Genomic DNA, 22,304 nt, shown 5'->3' with positions numbered 1-22,304 from the left:
GTCATGTTTGCCTGCGAGTGTCCGATCGCAATGGTAGCTATGTTTAGGTTTGAAGTCAGGGCTAGGAAACATAGCCACGTCCTGGCCATGATCAAATTTAATACCAAGCAAACTTAGTAATGCCCAAATTTAATGACCTATCTTTTAACTTGTACTTACCTATGCTGAATCACTCTGCTTTGACTCTCTAGTAATGAATTCATTCCAGCTTCATCTTTTTTTAAACAAATCAATCTCTTCATCACCCAACAATTACATGTTGCCTCCTAAAAGACCCAAGTGTAGTCCCATCCTAAGAGAGAACACAAGACTCAGTCATGTCTGTCTGATTGGTTTTTAATTCAGTGCTGGAACGATCTGTTTACCAAGGCACTCTCAAGGTCGCATGAAATCTACCTAACTTTGAAGGCATTGCCTTTCTTTTTGCTTCTTGCAAACTTCACGTCATTCTGGACCTATTATTTACCTCCCTCTCTTTCTACAAAGAAAACCTCCAAGTTTTCTACCATGAAACAATTTAATGTTTTTAAGAAAAAATATCAGAGAGATGAAAACAAAACTCTATTCGTAACAGGAAAATCCAACAGGCTGAAATGAATGCCCAGAAAAGGGGAAATACTTGAGGTTTCAGACACCTCGGCCAACGCCGAGCACGTGGCCAAAGTACAGACCAAGGAAAAAACCAACAGAAGATTCTTCCAGTCTCCTGTGGAGACAGGTGAAGGAGTAAGTAGTCCACTGGCACTGTTTTATTTCTGCCATAACATTCTGTTGAAAGATCAAAACACCGATGGTCTTCTCCTTCGGTTCAGCCCTATCCAAGTAAACGCCCCTATAGGAATAAAACTGCTGCAGACGGCACAGCATTTATCAATAGAGCAATAGTCAATTTATTTATCTTACTCACCTGCCAGCTGTCATATGTCAGCCTGTCTGCTTGCCTGGTTGTTATGCAAAATGCTGTCAGACTTTCTGCTTAAGTGATTTCTTTCCTACTTCTCTGGAATTAGATTTTTGTATTTTTTTTTTCCCCTCTCTTTCTTACAACAGAGCTTCATCCTCTGTCTAATTTGGAACTAGTTTGAATCTACAGACTGGAGTTTTCTTAAATAGAATAGGGAGGATGAGTGCCAAACCCTCACAGGAAACTAATTCTTGTAGGTCCTTTGAAAAGCTCAGCTTTGAAGACTGACTTCTTCATGCTGGCCGAGATAGAGAAGAGGCCAAGCAGGAGAGGAAACTGCTATGGGAATATTGCAGTGCTCAGCCTGGGGCTGTCTGGCATTTTGAGGGCACGGACAAGAAATAAAACATCACTGACCCCACCACAATCACAGATACCCTGTACAGACTCGCATTAAGCCAGGTCTGGCAGTAAAAGATAAGCGTTATAGTGCTGTTGTCATGCGGGTGTCCTGCCCCCGTGGCATTGTTTGCGGAGTCAGAGGCTCACAGTAACCTGGAAGAGCAATCGCCTGGGGATTGAAGATAACTCTTACTTTGTGCAGCCCATGGCTGGGACAATTAGGCTGAGAAAAGGAAAGACAAAACAAGACCCCCAAACCAACAGCTCTGTTGTAGAAGCACCTGGGAGGATTCTGGAGGACGTAGGGCTAAGTTCCTGATGCGAACACAAAACTTGTTTTGTTACCCGGGCAAAGCCTCAAATCTGCCTGTTTGGGTTCATACTCATGTTAACATTAAATAACACTTGCCTGCAACATACATAGGGGTGTCCAAAAATGTCTGTCTCAATGATTGGGAGGTGCTTGGATGAAAACAAGGAGCAGAGACGTGTCTAGGCAGGTGCTATTCTGTGTACACCGAAATCCAAGAGAGCAAGAAGTCTCTAGGAGTCCTCTGGCTCTGGGGATCCTACTGACATCAGAGAGACAATAACGTGTGCCATACGCCAGGTAGAGGGCGTGCAGCAATGCTTGTATCTTGCTGTTGCTGAAGAGGGTGTTGCCTTTGGAAAGGCTCTGTCTTCTCATCACCTCTGGGAGCCAATGATGGCTTTTGAGCTGTGATCTATGAAACAGATAAAGAACCGCGGAACAGAAAGGAGCTGGTGCCTTCTCCTTGCCCAGTTCCCAGGGAGTGGCGGCGCTGGTCCTGTTTGCTGAGCGTGCGTGGTGAGTGGGATGCACTAACTGCCCTGGAGGCAATATATCCAGCAGCAGGAGATGTTGGGATGTTCCAGTTAGCGTGACAGTTACAGGCTTTGTTCAGTGTCTTCCTGCTCTGCTTTTTTTTCCCTTTTTCAAACAGACTCTGTCTCTATCATTGTTTAATGCGTTTAATTTCTTTTTGGTTCCAAGCGCTAGCCCCCAAGGTCTGTACTCAACTTGTTTCTTTGCTTAAGTCCTTTGGTTGTCTTGGCCATTTGAAGAAGGGGAATTTAATTTGCTCCGGCGGCCTCTCTCTTTCAGACCTCTCTCCCCGGGTGCCCTTGGATTCTCATGGCCTCTCTGCTGGGGCAGTGGGGGGTCTGGGTGATGTACCCAGTCCAGGCTTTTGACTTTTTCCTCCCTCTTCAGCATTTTTTTTCCTCCCTTTTTTCTCTTTCCCTGGAGGGATCATAGTGCTAATGAGCACTGACACATCCCTAGTGGCTCCCTCTGCCTCTGACATGCATGGCCTTGATAGCGAGCTCGTTAAGGCAAACTCTGAAGGGGCAAGTATTTTCTCAGATATAGCCATATACAAATAAAATGCATCCCCTTACTGTGACAGGGAGGAAGGCCTGAAATATATGCCTCCTCCCTAAGGCAGTTTCATCCCTCTATTTCCTCTCACCCCCCTTCCCCCTTTGGGCATTAGCGCTTCCGACCCCTTCCAGCCATTAAGGAGTGGGCTCTTCAGTGCTTTCAGCAGACGTTGGAGAGCAGACGCCTCTCCGCTGACCTGGCAGGCGTTTTCCTGGGTACGTTCCACATTAGCATGGGCTGTCTACGCTGGCGAGACATGAGAGCATAAACAAGTGCCTCTCCCCCACCACTCAGACGTTAGGTCATAGTTTCGCCTTATCCCGTCTCTGTACCAGGGATACAGACTCTTCCTCCTCCTTGCTAAGTGGTTTATCATCTTTCCGAAGCCCTTAAAAGCTTCCCCACTGGCAGAAGTTCAGGTCCTTGCTCGGGATTTCCCCCGAGGGTCAGGAGACTCTGCACTAATCCTAACTGAATCATGGGGTGCCATCATAATCCCGGTCAAGTCTTTGCAACTTTTTCACCTGGAAAATGAGCAAGCAACAGTGCAATATTTCCCTTTTTATGAAGTGCCTTGAGACCTGTAGAGGCTTCACCTGTGCTTTCCAGGCAGTGGCATTGAGACTGTGGTGTCACTGGTGGTTCTGAGGAGCAGTGATCAGTGAAACGGCGTCCGAGAATGCTTTCCAGGAGGAAGGACTTCAGTGCCCTTTTGCGCACATCATCCACGAATCCAAGGCCTTGGGAGATCCTCCAAAGATTCAGAGATTCAGTGGTGATAAATGATGAGAATATGCTTACCTAGCCCAGTGCCATGGATTCAGTTTTGGCCGATAGCAGCTGCTTCTGCAGAAAATACAATTAAGTCTATCATTCAAAGCTTATAGAAAACCTGTTCTCGGAGGTGTTTCTTCACAGACTTCAGGAGCTACAGGTTGGATCATTCCCTAAGGTCACAGCTATACTGTTCCCTGCAAATATCATGTTTGGGGTTTTTTTGATCACCTCAATAATTCTAAGTGATTTCACTAGCCATATCCATTAATGTTAAGCCTATTTTCCAAAATTGTACCAAGATCTTGGCCTTGGGTGCATTTTACAGCACAGAGTTCTATAGGTTGTGTGGAAGATTGCTGGTGTTTAGAGGGTTGCTTTCAACGTAAAATATTCTGGAACTGTGCAAGCCAAGTTCAAAACATATTTGTGGTCATTAATCAGGAAGCTTAACAATACCATATCATTTGCTTGACCAGTCCCAGCCAATCAAGAGCACACAAAGAGAGAACACAGCCAAATACTATGCAAAACCTTAAAAAAAAAAAAAAAAAAAAAAAAAAAAGCTTGAAAAACGTCACTAAGTAAATTCAAATAATGCATAAATTAGAGGGAAATGCAACTGGCTCATGGATATTCTATGAGCAGAAGATAAACATCTAAGTTAGTTGCATAAATTATTTACAATACGTATTTGCTCAGATTTCCTCATCACTTATGAAAGCCACACATCCAAGCATTTGGAGAGTATAATAGGAATGGGCTTTCACCTCAACGATATGTCCTAGGAGTAGGAAGCCCTGGGGAGGGATGGCATGTGTAAGAGCAGAGTGGAAAAAGCCTCCTTCACTGTGATGTTTAGATGTGGGTTCTGCTAAGGCCTTGCCTATCGCATGGATGGTGACTGGAACTGTCCCTTGGCAGCAGGCAAAGTTGAAGATACGGCGATGATTTCTTTTGAACTCCTTTTGCCTCCTGCCAGTGGTGTCATGAGATGATGTTGGACCTGATGTAGAAAATGAACCCACTTTCCCTTTGACCACACTGTTTACCAAATTCTCATTTTCAGTTCCTACCTTCTCCCATCTTTATTGCCAACTGCTTTCCAGTGTGTGGTCTGAACTGTAACTGTTGGCTGTGTCCATCTCCACATGCTGGATGGAGGCACTCCTGGGGTTTGGGCGTTGACATATCAATAGGGCCCTACTTGAACAGTCACACATTTTGACTCCATGGTCTTTGCTTCGGAATAAATAACTTGACAGTAAAAGCAAACTTTCTGTGCTTTCTTGGGGAACACAAAGCATTCCCCTGGCCCTCTCTGAAAACGTGCTGGCTCTGGAGGGCTCTGGTCTTTCCTGACCGTATTGATAATGGTTGCAGGAAGCAGTAATCTAAGAGCAAAAGTATGCGTGAGTCTTAGAGGAAGTGTTAATTGTCTCTTTGGAGAGGAAGCACAGATGGCATCATTCCTATGCTTGCTAGTTGTGATCCCTAGGATAGGAACATGGGAATCTCTATTTATTATAAAACCTTGCCTGTCTTTTAGCATCCAGATCTGCATCTTCCCATGCAGTGTAACTGCAGAAGGGACCGTTCCTTCTTCATGCAAAGGGGATTTCCTTCTTTAGTGAGATTTGGCCTTGCCACTTTGATCAAGAATGATTACAGCAACCTCTCTCTGTAGTGTCAGAGAGAAGCTATTTGTCTTTAATTTTAAGGCTTTTTCTATTGTTAAAATCAACAGCGGGACCCCCAAATGTATCTTTTCCACAGATACTAAACATGCTATATTCTGCTCCATACAGTGAATACATGGACATTGGTAATGGACTTCTTATCTGCAGACACCTTTGGAGCCAATGGTTGTTTTTTTCCGCTCCTGGTATTAAGATCCTGCTGTATGGAGGCTTTGGGGTTGTGTTTGGTGTTTGTGGGGGGGTTCTTTGGCCTTTTGACAGAGTTTTTTCTAGGAAAGACCAATATTTCTGCAGATTTCAAGGTCTGACACTAATGACTCTTAGGATGTGGTAAGAGGGGTGTTCTGTTTCGGCATTTTTACTTGGCTTGTGAAAGCCCAGGAGCTACAGAGGGGGCATTAGCTCGGGTGTAATGAGATATTTTGAGGCAGAAAGCTGGCACTTTTCTGTTTTAATGAATGCAACTGCTGTTAGGTAGCCTGGGGTGTTGTGCTGGGGTGCAATCAAAATAAATACATGCGTAATTGCATTAAGTAAAATAACCTAACACGTATGAAGTGGACTGGGTGTAGGATCGACCCTGGGAATAAAGGTCTGGTTTGTGATCCTGGCTCTGCAGCTGACTTACAGCATCTCCCAGATCTGCCCGCATGTCAGGTTCTCTACCAGCAAAGTGGGATTGCCGGTGCTGGTTGACACACATTGATAGAAAGTGCCGCATCAGTGCCAGGTATTGTCTTTCCTATTATTTAAATGAAATTTTTGTCTTAAACCCGAGTTACAGGAGTAAGTGAATGAAAAGTGACAGAGAAGCTTGTGACGTGATTATCTGGGAGACAGCTTAAGATAGTGCAGGTGCGTTGTAGGAGGGTAGTTATAAATAATAAGAGGAAGGCCTTGCTCAATATTTTTTCAAAGGACATTAATAGGTTTCTCATCTCTTAGGCGCTCAGCTGGTGATGTATTTCAGAGGCCTGATTTTTAGATCGCAGGTGCGCAAGGTTTTCTCTAGGCATTTCCCTCTGTGTTGTTTCAAAATGGATACCTGCAATAAAGCGCTGCTTTTGCAAACATTAACTTTATTTTTTTTTCCCAGTTGCTATCGGTTTAAAGGAAGGGATTTGAAAATCACTTTATAGTTTTTTTTAAAAAAAGAAAACCAAACACAACCTCCATTTTCATCCTGGCCTCTGCTTATGTCTGAATCGATCCTTTTAGATGGTTTATCAAGCGTATTGTTTTTCAAAATGATCTTTTCTGTACTCCCCGGTGCTGAAAGATTAAGATGTTTGGAGAAAGTGTGTTTCCTTCAGCCCCGCTTTGCAAAAGCGGTCGCTACAGGGAAGGCTTGTGGAAAGGGGGACACGGCAGTGACCGGACAGGTCTGGATCTGCGGTCTGTTTAACAGACCCGCTCTTTTGCTGACAGAAACCAGAATTTGCTGCTTTATGGAGAAGTGTAAGATCCCAAAGTGTGTGAGGGTGAAAGGAGCAGGCTGCTTTCTTTGTAGGGATTTGCGGTCCTCTGCCAGACATCTCTGGGGACTCTGACACTGCCTCCTCATCAGCCCAGGCCCCGATCCTCAAAGTGTGGTGTTATTGTGCAGTAATGTCTCGCTTTTCCTCTTCTCCTCCCCCTCCCCTTCTGTCTAGCCTTGTGGCCTCACGTGTGTACCCATGTGGGGGTGTCCACCAGGATTGTCCCCTTCTCCATCCTCCTTCCCTGCCCTTGGCGGCTCTCCCTGCCCCTCCGGACTCGAGGCCTCACCCCTGTTGTGTTCCTGTGTTGTCGCGTAGGGAGTTTGCCCGTTGGAAGGTGAGGAACACAGCCATCGAGCGGAGGGACCTGCTCCACAATCCACTGCCCCTGATGCCTGAGTTCCAGAGGAGCGTCCGCCTCCTGGGCAGGAGACCCACCACGCAGCAGTTCATCGATACCATCATCAAAAAGTACGGCACCCACATCCTCATCTCTGCCACGCTGGGAGGTAGGTGGCGACCGGGGCTGTTCTCTCCCGCCGGTGTCAGCGGTTGGGGCGGTGAAGGCCCCGGCGATCCTCGGCCGCGTTGCGCGGGGGCTGCCTGCTGGCACGGAGCCGGGCTGCAGCTCCCCCCGGCCAGACCCCGGCTGGTCCTCAGGTGGTGGGGAAACCCCCTCCCCCCCGAGTACGAGCAGCCTTTGCGAACGAACCCGCAGCGCCGCGCGTGCGAGCTCGGCATCCGCGCCAGGCGTGCAGCTTGACAACGGCGTGCGTGTGCCGCTGTGCGTCGCGATAAACACGCTTCCCTCGGCCGGGCAGCCTGTCTGCCACTCCTGCGCCTCCCTCGTTAATTTTATTTTTTTTTTTTTTCTTTTTCCCCCTCACCAGAATGAAACCAAATGCAGGAGAGGAAAAAAAAAAAAAATCACCATCCTTTCTTGCTGGAACTGGTGGAATTTTAAAGAGCTCCAGGAAAAGGGAGTTCAAGGCGCGGGGCAGGGGGAGAGGCGGCCAGGAAGGCCCGGGCTGAACGCCTAAGCGAAAGCGGTAACGTGGGGTAGACTTTTGAAAAAACGATGGTTAAGTAAAATTCAGAACGTATGTGCAGGGACTGACTGCCGAGAGGTTTGCGTGTGCAAGCAGGCGATGTCGGCGATGACATAAGACGGAGCGTTGTGGGGCCGTTAATCCATGTGCGTGCACTGCTGGCGGCGCTGCGTAAACAATTCAAGTACTGAGTATTGAAAACAGGAGGGGTGAAAATCAGCAACTCCTCTTGATATTTGCTGCTGATTTTTTTTTTTTTTTTTGGTCTCTTGTACTATTTTTGGCATTCTTTACCCCTTTGGGGTACATTTAACTTCTTTTGAGAACTGCTGTCTGTAAGAAGGATTCTGCAGAGGCAAAGGGTCTTGATTTGACTGCAGAGTTTGTTGCTGTTGCTTCTTCTAATGTACCCGACCTCCAGCCTTGCCACACTGTGAAGTTTGTGGTGAACTTTGAGGAATTTCTGGCCATCTGTCTGTTCCCAAAGCATTCTGCAGACACTCGGATGAGACATAGATGAGATGAGATGTGTGCATATGATTCATGCGCAAATTAGGTGGTAGGTAAATTGGCGTGATTCCATTGAAGTCAAATGGCCTCTCGTGTGGCAAATGTCCTTCAAAGAACCTCGGGCTGCTCTTCCAGTCCAGGCGTTCAAACCGTCTGCTCCATCAGCGCGAAATGTGAGAGAAAGCAGGTTTCCATGCACGGAGGAGTACGAGTGACTGCCTGTATCAGGCCTTAATGAAGTCTGCGTAAAGATAAACTCCTTATTATTGAGAAATTGCTTTTCAGGACCATATTTTACAGAGCCCAAGCGAGCCACGTAAGAATCCAATAAAGTGGTGAGAGGGTTCTTTTGCGGGCTTACTTTTCTTTCCATTGATACGCCTTTATTTTTCTTCTTGCCCCTGACATCTGCGGAAATTCAAAATAAGACAGGCCTTTGATGGTAAAATATATTTTTAATTTTGCCTGGGTGAGGTTGTGAATTATTCACAGCGGCTTGTTTCTTCTCCTGATTTTACAACACAACAATTTTAAATATGCAGAGGTTTGTAAGAAGAACCGGTGTTGGAGAAGAGTGCTAAATGCTCCATCAGCCCAGAGCACGGTGAGCAATGGTGGGGGGAGAAAAGACGGATTTATCTTGGCGATGGTAGTCCCAGAGAAAATGTAGATGAAGCTGAGCATGCATTATGCAAGGAGGACACACTCTAATCGCAGTCTGTGGGCTAAACAAGACCACCGGGATACAAAAGCAGACGTGTCCTGGCACCCTTGCTCTCCCAAGACCTCAGGTCTCCTCAGAAAAGGGACGAGAATGCCTCTTTGGATTACAGCGGGTTGTAAACTCAGCCTGATGTTCTTATTAGGTTGCAAACAAGTGACAAACACGCAGGAAATTGTTTGGCTTTCAAATGCCAGCCGTTGCGCGGATCCCGGGAGGCTGGGTGATGGACCGGGCCAGCCCACCTGAACGCAGCAGCTATTTTCACACCTGGCCACACGGGGAACAGCTCTGATGCCTCTCAACCTCCAGAGCAGCCGGGTCTCCCTGGAGCCTAACAACAAACCAGCTCTGCTCCAGTTTAGTTCTGACAAAGGGATTGGTGACGGGTCATTTTGAGGGCGTCCGTGCTCCAGGATGGAGCACACAGAGCTGAGAGCCAATTTGCAGGGAAAGCCCTGAAGGAAAGACAACTTTGAACATAGCATCCGCTTCATAAATGAGAAATTAAGACTTAATAATGCAGCAAAAGTCTATTAACCTCTCTTGATCTAAGGGTTGCTTTCTCATGCGCACTCTCCATGGGGATGCTGTGCTTTTCCAGGTCTGCACACATGTACACAGAACAGGTTTCCAGCCACATTACTTCTTCTCAGCACCCTTCACTCCTAGGGACAGTATTTGTCCCTCAGGAGAAGTATCAAATGTCTCAGGCTTTCCTTTCTTGTTTTCTTCCTCCTCTTTCCAGTGGAAGGGTCCCAACACCTCAGGGAGAAAAATGACGGCTTTTGTGGGGAAATCACTGATCTGCACTGCCCCAGAGCGCAGGTTTCTCCTCTCTGATGTCTAGGAGCTGCTCATTGCCTGCTTCATGCTGTCCGGGGACCGAAAGCTAGTGGTGGGTCTCCTGGTGATCTGCAACCAGTGTTATTGCCTGATGCAGTTCAACCCACGCTTCCTGGTTGCTCGTTGTCCAAGCGATCTCCAGTCTCAGCGTTCTTCTACCAAACTGAACTGGTCTGGACTGAAAAGGTTTTTTTGCACCTTGGCTATTCAAAGAAGGCATGATGTTTTTCCAGAAAAAGCTGTTTTTCCCCGTTACTAGTGGAATCGAAGAAGAGTTGACACCTGGATCCCACAGGTTGCTCTGAGAATCACAGCTAAGGAGGGAATAATCCCAGGTCTTCCCTCTCTTTTCACAGCCTCCTGAAATGGAGGCGAAGCATCGTTTATGTCTGCTGTGTCTCCATGCAGATAAATAAATATTTCTATTACATGAGATACAAAACTTTTGGCTCAAAATGCAACACTTCCATACTTGATCTTCCCCCAAGCCTCTTGGCGAGCTCCCATGCAGATGTCCTTTTGGTGGCAAACAAGTTGCCTCATGAAAATTCACAAAGTCTGACCTTCCTTTAAATCCCCCTGTAAAACTCGTCTCGGAGATGAAACCTGCAAATGCCTTGACAGCGGCCGGGCATCTGCTGCGCGGTGACCGCTGTTTCTCCCACTAATCACAGTCATCTTATTACCTGGTGCTCTGCCGGCTGTTTGCGGTGTACAACTGTTGTGTCTCATCACATACGTGGGTTTTAAATCCTCTGGGACAGGAACTGTCTTTGTGCTGTTTGTGTGGATACAGCCTGATGTGACAGAGCCTTGATCCCTGCCAAGGTCTCCTCCTGCTGCGCAACACATAACGTTAATGGTGATAAAGGAAATCAAAGCTGATCATTTTCCAGGGAAAATGGTTTTGTGAGAAGGAACAATGGTGATGCTGTTACTACTACAACTTTGATCGTGGCCAAAGGATAGCATGTTATTTTTAACAATATATTAAAGAGAGAAAGTTTTACATGCCAAACTTCTCCACTGAGCTCCCGTGAAGCCAATTAAAAGATTTCAACTCATCAATTCTTTTGATGAAAAGTATCTTCTTTCCACTAAAAATTTCAATTTTTCATCTCAAAGCCAAAAGCTCAATCCTCAACATACCAATCACTTGAAAAACTGAAATCTAATAAAAATATTTTGATTTTCAGCCAGAATATTTTTGGTTTGTTTTCAGGCGTTTGGCTTCCACATAAAAGCTGGAAAAATTCCAGGGAAAGGAAGGGGCAGGTGGGGGGGCGGCTTACTGAGTTGGGTTTTTTTGCATATATGCAACAAAAGAAATTATTTGGACAAATCAAATGATCTCAGCTAATACACATTTTAAAGAAAAGTGCTTTTTCTTTAAAAGAAAAATATGCAGAAATGCTGAAGAGCTAAATATTTCTTGGCCTAAAAAGTGGTGGTACATTTTTTTTTGACCATGCTATCATTGCCAGAGGCAATGTAGTCATCAGTGGTTCATCTATCAAATCAGAAGTACCATTCTCATTAAGAGAGCTATGTGGAAATGGCACATTCCTGGGTATCTGTTCTTTTCATTTATTAAAATTGGAACTTCAGATGTTAAGAATGCCGGATGGTATTCTACCTTTTTACTCCCTCTATAGTGCCAGCCTTACGTTAAGAATGAACTGGATTTTAATCTGGCTCATACAGCACAAATTGAACTTTTAGGTAAATATTACTTCTCAGCTTCGTGTCCTTTTCGTATATCTTTTGTTAGGTTCTGGTCTCAGCTAACGTTTAGGATGTTTGGTGCTATTGGGTCTGAACTGCTTCACTCCCAGATTCGCTGTGATTACTGGCTCAAAATCACCTCTTCTCCTTTATCTCGCACGCTATTTTTCGCTCTCCACTTAAATTCACTGGATGAGACTCTAGGGGAGGGGGGGGAGAGCGGAAAGGGTAGTTCGTTTAACTCAACTTTGACGTTTGCTCTTTCCTCTGATTGCTCTCCTTCACCCAGCCCCTGCCCTTACCCTTTTACATGGTCACTGGAAGCCAAGGAGGTACCACTAGCATTTGTTTGTCCTCTGTACCCACCTCCGTCCTATTTGCAACTTAAATCATCATTTGTTCTTCTAGAAATCAGATCAGAGAGAATTGCATAAAAGTGGCATCTTCTCTGGTCAGGAGTGCATCTTTCCAGAGGCGCTGCCCACAGAGAAAAGCATTCCTCCAATGGGGCAAATGGTCCGAACCCTTTCCGACAGCTGTGGTGAAGCTATGCTGGCTATCGAATGTCCAAAATGTTGTCTACTCAATTCAGTGGAGCTGATGTACAAGTGTGGTGGACCTGGCCTTTCTGGCTGAAGAGAGAAGGAGGCTCAGATATGCTACACTGAGGTTCTGGTGCTGGTGAGGAAGGGCAGGTTCGTTTAAGAGTACTTTAGGTGTCGGACTTTTCTTTCTTTAGGTGCAACACGCGACATCATATGTTCCTGTTAAGATGGCCCTACGTGGCAGCCTCCTGGGCCTTACTGAAATCTCCTTTTCTTTCTGCTGCAGGAGAGGAGGCCTTGACCATGTACATGGACAAAAGCCGCCTCGACAGAAAGTCAGGAAACGCTACCCAGAGCGTCGAGGCGTTGCACCAGCTCGCTTCCTCCTACTTTGTAGACCGTGATGGCACCATGAGGAGACTCCATGAGATCCAGATCTCTACCGGAGCAATCAAGGTACTGTACCTTGCCTTGGGAAAAGAAAGAAGATTGTGTGTCCATACCAATACCGTAGGGATTTGGGGCAGGACTTTGCTAGTCCAGTGTGATGTCTTTTTTGATCACAAGTTGTTTTGTTCCTGCACTGATTTCCCAGGGTAAATAGTTCTCTTACGGACCTTACTGAAGAATTGATTTCCCCAGGGCCAGTAATATTTGGAAAGAGGTGGGCATTCAGTGTGGTGGCTGTGTAGGATAGGAGACTTGCACTACGTGTGGTGGTGGCCTCCGGAAGGGAGAGAGGGAACAGGTGATCCAGCTCAGCGCGGGAGGTTGGAAGGGAAAGGCAGGTCTGTGAAACGGGCAACCCCGTGCAGCCCAGAAGCATTGTCCTCTTCTGGGTGTAAGACTGCTGAACATCTCTCAGATGAATTTACTACAAGAAAAGGTGAAAAACTCAGTGTGGCATTATTGAGGCATCTGGAATGAAACAGGCTGAGAGACAGCTTGGGGGTTGCAGCAGGAAGGAAGGGGAGCTGCTCGGAGCATACAAAATAGGGAAAATGGCTCTGCAGACAAAGGCTGCCTTCTCTGAAAGCAATCATCCTATACTGGGGAGGGATTTTATTGTTGCAGAGTTCACTCCAGGGAAGGCGATGTGGATGGAGTCGTCATTGTTAGCCATTTCTGAAAGGTTTCAGCTCTTGTTATTGTTCTGTGGTGTCTCATGGCTGAGTCTGTTCCCTTCTGGATGGGAAATCGAATTGAGATATTGAAACAGTGACAGCAGATAATCACCCTTTGTGAATTCAGGAAGGGCAGCTCTCCTCCATGGCTGGAAACCAACAGCAACAACCACAGCTACAGCGCTGCAGGTCATCTGTGCCTCCATCTATCCTCAGCACAAGGATGGTCTGCACATATGCTGTGGGAGCACTAGGCACCGTTGCGGGCTGGCAATCCATCTCTGTATCTTGCTTTCCAATAAGAGAAGCCAGGGAATAATTCCTCTACTGGCTTCTGATGTTCTCCAATGGAGATCCTCTATGAGAAACATCAATCTGCAGGACCTCATTGCCAAGCCCAGAATAACATGCAGTACCACACAGAAAGCAGATACAATTCACTCTATTTTTTCAGCTTGTGAGTGTGCCAAACATTACCCGTGTCTGTCCAGTGTGGGGCATTCTTCCCCAATTAGGGAAGATGCATTTTGGATGGCATCGGCTGGTGCCAAGGGGTCCTTATATTACAAGGTGTAAACCTGCCTGGGGAAGATGTGATGCTGCCATCGAAGGGAACACTCTCTCTTTTCTACACCCTCCGCAGGTAACAGAAACTCGGACTGGCCCCCTGGGCTGTAACAGCTACGACAATCTGGACTCTGTGAGTTCTGTCCTTCTGCAAAGCACTGAGAGCAAACTCCACCTGCAAGGTAGGGCAGAGGAACGAGGGCGATGGTAATACAGCGCGTGGAGTGGGGGGGATGAAATGAGAGAGGGGAGGCCTTTTTTTCTAGCCTTCTCCCCTCCTCTGGCTGCTGTGATTGCCTTCTGCGCTGTAAGTTCCCTGAAGCGGGACCGGTGCCTTCTGGTGGCTTCATGTGATGCTCAGCACAGCAGAGCCCAGGGCTCGACAGGGACTGAAGGCGCGAGGAACTGCAGACTGGACACCGGTGAAGTGTCTGGGTGCCCCCTGGCATTGAATTTTGATGGACTTTTGGTGTATTACACATATATTGATATAGATAAATGTGACCTTTTCCATTAATATCGAAGGGGCATTCTGCCCATGTCTCTCTCTGTCCCTCCCAAATTGCTGATTTGCGTAAGAGGTTTGCAGATCAGCTTGTGGGACTCTCTAACGACCGTAATCTTTGGGAAAAGTCGCAGAGGTTTTATTTGGATGCTAGAAGCCATGGCTTCAGTCCCAGCTGGGGAGCTAGTCCAGAAGTCAACAGATAGAGGTCATGACTGAATTAATAAATAAATACATGCTGGTTAGCAGTAAGTCAACTTCAGTAGAAGGAGGAAATTCACTGGGTGTGTAATTTACTAAGGTTATTCCCAAGTTTTTGACAAAATAAGGAAATGTGGGATTTAATTGCTCATTTGCCCAGATGGTTTTATTTCTGGAATCCTTGTACTTGCACAAATTTTAATTTTTCAGATGAATGGGCTACGTTACATCTTCCGCTTTGAGTATAATTTGGCGAGTGCTGTTTTAATCTTGGTTTCACGGAAACTGGGTTTCATTTACTGAGTCATGTTGTGGATATATTATTATTGTTATTATTTGCCTTTAAAAATAATAGGCAGGTTGTTTTCACTATTCTGGTGATTATCTAAATCACTCAGTTCTGGTTCTTACCTAATTAACAATAAACAATTTGAGGCTTTTTATATACTGTGATGATGACTGCTGGTAATGAAAACCCGAGGATGACACCTCAGATAAGCAGGTAAACAGCTAAATTAGCAGACAGCTCGGTTTATAGGCAGACAAACTGGTAAGTAGGTAAATCAATAGATCTCTGTTGGCTATCTGATCCTACAAGAGAAGGGAAAAAGCAAGCTGCCTGGGAGGGGGAAGGAGGTGGAAGAAGAGGGAAAATTTAGGGGAGAGAGGGGATGTAAGGTGGATGAGGCTGTGATTGCTGATGGGAGCAGACAGAGGACCTCAGGGGTCAACCACACGTGGGTTTCATGGAGCTTCATGGCATAACCCAGTGCAGAGAGAGGCCAGAATAAGCCAAGGGAGACAGCGAGGGAAGGGAGGAAGGTAAGAGTTCTTCCTGATAGAACAAAGTGACCTTTAAAGCTACACCTGAATGTTTTCTGCCTAATCTGGAGTGTGGTTCTTGGGATAATTACCCAGGATCCTTCCTCTGCTCTGAGAGACCTCATTAGGAATTAGTCACAGGGCTGCAGGTAATGGATCGTGACCGAGTCGCCTCTGATCTGATTAGCAGCCAAGCATGAGGTGCTGACAGAAATCCATGTTGCTGCCTTCGTGTCACTCCGGCTCCAAGGGCGGCTCAATAAAAGAGCAGCATCTTCGTGACAGGGAGGATTTCTCTTTCTCAACTCGCTGCTGCCCGGCCCCGAGAGTCGTGGTTCCAAAGATGTACCCTTTAGGAGATGCAATGGCCGGACCCACAGCTAAGCTACCTTCACGCCTGCATGTAGGGTTTGGGAGGGTCGGCCAGCCCGGAGATTTAGGGGAGGACCTGGATGCGTGCACAGTGCAGGGTGTCCAGGACCGCACCTGTGGTTACATGGACAGAAAAGCATCACTAACCAGTATCCGTGCGGACCCAGCATGCGTGTACGTCTGAACCTACTGGGGGCAGGTTCCCTGTCCTGTGCGTGGGGAGGGCAGTGCAGTGACGCAGCCTCCCCTCACGGGACGGGGGGATCCTCTTGTGGGCCAGGATCTCGCAGGTGACTCCACCTGTTTGTACTTCATATCAGAATATCTCAAGTGGGAAGGGACCCATACGGCTTATACGTACCACCAGTGCAAAACCATCCCTTCACCTGCCTCCGCCTCCAGCGCGGCTGATGCTGGAGCTGCCTGTGCTGCCTGGAAAAAGAGTAAAGCAGAGCATGGGAGGGGGAGATGCTAATGGCTCTGCAGCGGTCTGGTGGGAAACGGGAATTTGTGTTCCCTGGAAAAGTGTCCTAGGCTGAAATTTGAAAATTTGAGGGGGAAAAAAGCAACATTTTGAAAAGTTTTGGGCAATTAAAGTTCCAGAGACATATTCTAAAGGGGGCTTACAGGAGAGCTGGGGAAGGACTTTTTACAAGGGTATGTAGTGACAGGACGAGGGAGAATGGCTTCAAACTGGAAGAGGGGAGATTTAGATGAGATATTAGGAAGACATTTTTCCCTGTGGGGGCGGTGAGCCCCCGGCGCAGGGTGCCCCGAGAAGCTGTGGCTGCCCCATCCCTGGAGGTGTTCAAGGCCGGGTTGGACGGGGCTGGGAGCAACCTGGGCTGGGGGGAGGTGTCCCTGCCCAGGGCAGGGGGTGGCACTGGGTGATCTTCAAGGTCCCTTCCAACCCAAACCATTCTGTGATTCTCTTGGACAGTGCGACGGTGTATGTCAATACTGCAACATGGCACTATTTCAATAAGGTAAAATCCCTCTGTGCTATTTTAAACATTGTGACATTAAACAGGAAATATTGCATATTAGGTAGTTTGTTATGTCAAATATGGCAATAGACTAATAAAATTTGCATTACAATTAATATTAAAGTCTTTGCCAAGATGGGCAGAGCAGTAATGACAACACAAAACATTTCAGCTTTTCAGTGAAACAAAATGAGGAAGTATGAAATATACATTTAGACCTTTCCCGTTCAGAAGTGCTTTTGGAGTCAACACGCTCTCACAAATGCTTCAATGAAGCTGCGTTTTCAACAGAGAACTCTTCTGTGGAAAACGTTTCAAATAGCTCTAATTTAGCGCTGGGGAAATTTACCTCTTCTAATGCAGGAAGCCTTTTATATACAGTCCAAAGCCAAACATCTCTCTTTAATAGTTTTTCTAGGTGAATTAAGGACATGTTCCCTTGTCAGACACTCCATATTCTGCCTGTAGTTATCTAAGACAAACCTATACCGAATCTGTGCTCCTCTTAATTTTTAAAGAGGAACTTTACACTTTACAGAGTGGCAGAATTCCTCCTTCTGATCAATAAGGTACCTTCAAAACTAAGATATTCTCTCTAGCTTGTCACCAGCAAACTTACCTTCTGCGCATATTATCAGCTACTGAGGCTGCTGTGGAGGATGAACCTATTCCTTGTACACCCTGGCTTGGATTGAGGCGTTCACCCCAAGAAAATGGTCCAGTATATCGGTCTTTAAGACCAGGTTGCCCCCCTGCTTGGTTGCTTTTTCAGTAAACAACACTGAAAGATTGATTTTCAATTTTTTTTTTAATGTTTGCAATATTCAAAGAAAATTCTTAGAGAACAGAACACCCATCTCAGGATGTTTTGCTCAGGTCGTGGCTGGCAGCAGGGCTTTCCCAGCTAGCACGGCCAGCTGCGAGCTGCTCCGTGGGGCTGGTGTGCTCTCACAGTCCTTGGGACTACAGCTTTCCTGCTTTAAAGGTGGCAACCGAAACACCCCGAGCAGTAGTCCCAACCAGAATGACCTTCTGACAATCTCATGTTTATAAAGCTTACCTTAAAAATGAGTAATCCCACCTGTGCTTTACTGACAGCTGTAATCAGTTCAATTCCAGCAATATTTGGTCACTGGATATGGTACAGAACAGCGTATGAATAATGGAGGAGGGTACCAGGACTGAGTGAGATGCTACTGGCCCAGTACTTGTAAAATATCTTGCTAGGATCTGGTCATCAGGATGCTCAATACAAACCCAGAAATAATGATATGAAACTGCCCGTGTCTGGGTATGATGATAAATGTGTGGGTGGTTTTACATATATGTCAAAGTACAAATGTGAAAGCAGGCGCGGCTGTATTTCAGTAACCCTAAAACTGATTTCTTCCACAAGGAGGTTCCTGGCTGGAAGATCTCTGGGTCACGTGTAATCCCTACAGCGTGTTTGCAGATTTAAAGTTAGGGCTTTGCGTTTGGTGTACGCACACACGTGTCTCGATGAGTCGCTGGGTTTGTGTGTCGCTTGTTCCTGGTCTAAGCACACATTTGAAAATGTGCTGCTTGTTAAACGCTACGATTAACTGCCTGGATTCCAGCAGAACTGCTTACCTGATTGAAGTTAAATGTTTATAAAAGTGTTTTGTTGAATTGGTGCTAAGTGTATAGGGGGTCTGATTGCCTCTTAAACATGAGATTATTTCTTACAAGAGAAGGTTATCATGGAAATGTTGTTTAGAAACCATGAGTTTTATGGACAAAAAGCAAGCGTCCACATGAGGCACTGTGTAGCATAGGATGGGACCGTGTTATGCTTTGGAGATTGCAGCGTATTCATGTTTCTGCATGTGCTGAGACACACAACGGATGTTCCTTGCGATTGAAAGTGCTTTCCCTAAAATTTTAGTTGCTTTTTTTACCCCTCCCCCCTGCAGAAGAAGACCCCCGAAGCCGGTATCATTTGTAGGTGGGACCAGACAACATGTCAGTGCTGTTACCCACGTTAAAATTCAAACAGAGTGAACAGAAGAGCCTGTGGGCATTTGGGCCTCATATTGAAAGGTTGGAGGAGCAACCAGGGCAGGTTGCTCCTCCATGAAGCAGAGAGCGAAAAAGATTTATTCATGGGACTTGGACCATGAATAAAGAGGGTCAATGCACATGAAGTCCAACCCGCCCCTCCTGTGAGCTCGCGAGCTCAGCGAGTACAGCAGCCTTTGGGCTCTCTAAGCCCCTCTTGTAGGTCTCAGTTCTCCAAAAGCGTTGCCCTTTCTGTCCATCCTGAAGGAAAGTCTTGGAGTCTGGCAGGTGGGACCATCCCTAATGTCGGTGTGAAGGCTTGAAAAAGGACCATTCCTCGGTGGGGGTTGCTTCAAATAAATCCCTAAAAGAGACTGAACTTTAGTCCTTCCTGAAGACAACAGGAGGAAAGCTGAGCTGCTTATCAGGAGACATCTCAGGAAAAACCACAGGGACGACAAAATGCTGATCCTCATTAGACGAGTTTTGAGGTGTTGGAGGGATGCTGTAGACTGCGCTCAGCTCCTGGCGTGTTCCCTCCCTTCCCACAACAGCTCTGCAGAGAAGGCAGCAGGATCTAACCCAGACATAGTGCCTCCAAACGCCGGGCTTGAAATCCTTCCTTGTGCGAGGGTCACAAACGTCTTCTCCAGCTGAAGGCTGCTCTGCGCTCATCCTGCCCGGCGGCTGCCACCGCTCCACGCTCGGCTCCGAATCAGGTCAGACAACGGGGCAGCTCCTGCCACCGGGCATGGAGCTCTCGGAGACTGTGCCCCCGCAGGAGCAGGAGGGGAGAGGAAACAGAGGTCCCTGTGCCTTCAACACCCTCCTGATCCCCCCACGCGTGGTGTCCCAGAGGGGCCTTGTCAAGGCTGGCGGTGTCTCTGTGGAACCGAAAGCAAAAGGGTAATGGGGGTCCCAGGGGCACTGCCCGCCACTTTCCTCTTGCCTGGGGTGAACATGACCCATCACAGAGATGGACCTGAACTCCTGAAAGGAGTCACAGCCCTCCTGCCCTTCCTGCACACTCATCCTCTGAATTATTGTCTTATTTTCATTCCACTCCAATGAGCTGTCAGCCACGGATACGGTAATTCAGCACAACAGAACCACAAACAGATGGGTAATTGACCCGCGTGCCTTCATTACACTGGAGTTCAGCGCTGCTGTTCGAGCCATAAACTCCTTTATCTGCCACTCCGAAATCCCCGCGCCTTTTATGAGTAAGGCGAGCGGGCCAGGCGTCCCGCGAAACGCTCGCTCGGAGTTGGTCGCCTCTGCCTCGCGCGCCGCAGACGCTGACCGAGTGTGACAAGCGGGACTCGCCAGGTAGAAGGAACCAGCTGTGAGTCCTCGGGGACATCTGTGGGGAGCCCAGAGACAGGGGCTGGAGAAGGACAGGATGGGAAAACGTGTGGAGTGTACCCAGGGCAAACACTTAAACCGTTATCGTGTCCTCTGGTACCCGAGCAAGTGTACGCCTATGCTAATGCCTGCACAGAGGGATGGATACACAAACGCTTGCCATGGAGAAGGAGATGTGGGGACGGATCTCGCAGCTAATGTAAATCTTCATAGCGCCACTGAAATCATTGGCGCTAAATCCATTTGCACTTTTATAGGATTTGGCAAGTAGTCTTCCTAGCAGGGAGCGAGCTGGAAAGCCTCAGGTACCCGGCTCCTGTATTTATGCCGTGGGAGCTGGGCACTTAACTCTGCAAGGCTCTTTTATAAATTCCTCCTCGCGTTATTTTCCTTTCTTCTGTTTTCCTTCCTTTCTTCTTTTCTCTTTCAGTGTGTAGTTTTCTTGTTTCTGTGTTACCAAACCTATTCGGTCTCTCTCAAAGCAGATCAGAACAGTGTAATGCTCATCACTTCTGAACTAGCACTTGGTTGTAAAGTATTAAAAAAAAACAAAACAAACCACAAAACAAACGACAAAACAAGCAAACAAAAAAAACACCAAACAAAAAAAACCCAAACCAAAATAAAAAAAGCACCAAACTCCACACCTGGGAATAAGGGAGGATTTGTGTTCAGATGCTTTGTACTGTGCTGGGATCCAGGCCTGGGATGAAGGGGGTACACTGGGCGTTGGGAAGGGGGAAGTTACTCGTCACCCTTCTGTCACAGAGCAGACGCTCTCAGCTAACTCACCTCTTGCAGCGGAGGCATGCAATTCCTACCCCACCTTCCTTACTCCTGACAGCTCCGAGAGAAATCTCCCAGCAGCTCTTAATTCTTCAGCATCACTTTCCCAAGCTGTTAATGAAACAGGTTTTGAAAAGAAGAGCAGATATACCTGAAATGACTTTCTTCTTTTTTTTTTTCTTCCCCACGTCCCTGCCTCCCGTTTCTATGCCAGGTCTCCAGATCATCTTCCCTCAGTATTTACAAGAGAAGTTTGTCCAGTCTGCCTTGAGTTACATCATGTGCAATGGCGAGGGGGAGTACATCTGCCGGAACAGCCAGTGCGGCTGCCAGTGCGCGGAGGAGTTCCCGCAGTGCAACTGCCCCATCACCGACATCCAGATCATGGAGTACACGCTCGCAAACATGGCCAAGACCTGGACAGAAGCCTATAAAGATCTGGAGAATTCAGGTAACCGAGCAACACATAGCTCCTGATTGATTTATTTCAAACAAAACATGCTAGATTATACCAGTTAAGAACCCTTTCTTCCCTTAATATAACGTTCCAGTTTGGATAAGAAAACAGAGGGTATTGAACCCGAAAACATGATCTTAGTCTTGAGGGAGCGCCTTTTTTTCTCTATACACGTACAGACAAAAACACACACCACGCGTAATTCTGTGTATTTTCCATGGACGAGTTTGATTAAAAATCTGATTTTTCATACAAAACCAGCTCAGAATCTCTCATTAATAGTTCTACAGAGAAACTTCCACAATATGAATGATGCAGAAATTGCTTTTTAGATTTGCATGAATGATTTATTCTGCTTTGGTGAAAGGCAATTCACAGAGAGAGAGCACGGGCCAGGTGACACCTCATTTGAGATAGAGAGGAGAAGGGAAAATGACTTTTCTCCTGCCGTGCCGATCTCCACTGGTGTGAATATTTCTCTTCTCCCTTCACTTTCTCTCAGTGTGACGCTGGGAGTGTCAGCGGAGTTTGTCCCACACCGATGCTGGTAACACCCGTGGTAGGAGTGCAACGTCACTCCCAAGGGCTTGAGGAAGGAAAGACAGCGATGTCATCAGTGCAATTACATCCTTTCCCTTAGCCAGTAGTCTGCCTACCCTGCAGCCACACGGGCACTCAACAGAACTTAATCGAGAACTTCTTATCTCTGTGCTGCCTCTCATCTCTTAGCGTTAGCCAGTTACTTCCCAACACTTTTTTTTTTTAATGAATATTGTCATAACTGTCCAGGTCTCCATGTTAGGAAAGAAAACTATGAGGAAGGGACCATCTACCTTCATTCAAGGTGTCAAAGAATTCTTCTTCAGAAGTCTTCCCAGCAGCAATTTCTTTCTTCATGTTGAAGGTCACCTTAATCCCCTTAATGGTTGAAATGAAGGGGCCTATGATGTTTCCTCAATGGGCTGTTGAGGACTGCTTCACACTTCAGTACGTGTGCCCTGCTGGTGTGTCTGCTGTTGCCCAGGTTCTTACGTCCAACTC

At 46.8% G+C, this 22,304-nt stretch overlaps 1 protein-coding gene across 1 annotated transcript in view; it reads left to right on the top strand.

Moving 5' to 3' along the window:
• The window catches only part of BRINP1 (BMP/retinoic acid inducible neural specific 1), a gene marked incomplete at both ends in the record, with an annotated part of 60,564 nt that overhangs the window by 26,164 nt on the left and 12,096 nt on the right, over positions 1–22,304 (top strand). The window contains 4 exons of the mRNA XM_082492615.1: positions 6,982–7,172; positions 12,346–12,515; positions 13,827–13,932; positions 21,021–21,257. Of these exons, the coding sequence (XP_082348741.1) occupies positions 6,982–7,172; positions 12,346–12,515; positions 13,827–13,932; positions 21,021–21,257 (704 nt within the window). The remainder of the gene's footprint in view (positions 1–6,981; positions 7,173–12,345; positions 12,516–13,826; positions 13,933–21,020; positions 21,258–22,304) is intronic.

This window comes from Vanellus vanellus, assembly GCF_965231255.1.
Source record: "Vanellus vanellus genome assembly, chromosome: 18".
Classification (NCBI taxonomy): domain Eukaryota; kingdom Metazoa; phylum Chordata; class Aves; order Charadriiformes; family Charadriidae; genus Vanellus; species Vanellus vanellus.
The sequence above is the reverse complement of the archived record's forward strand: the minus strand, read 5'-3'. Positions and strand labels throughout refer to the sequence as shown.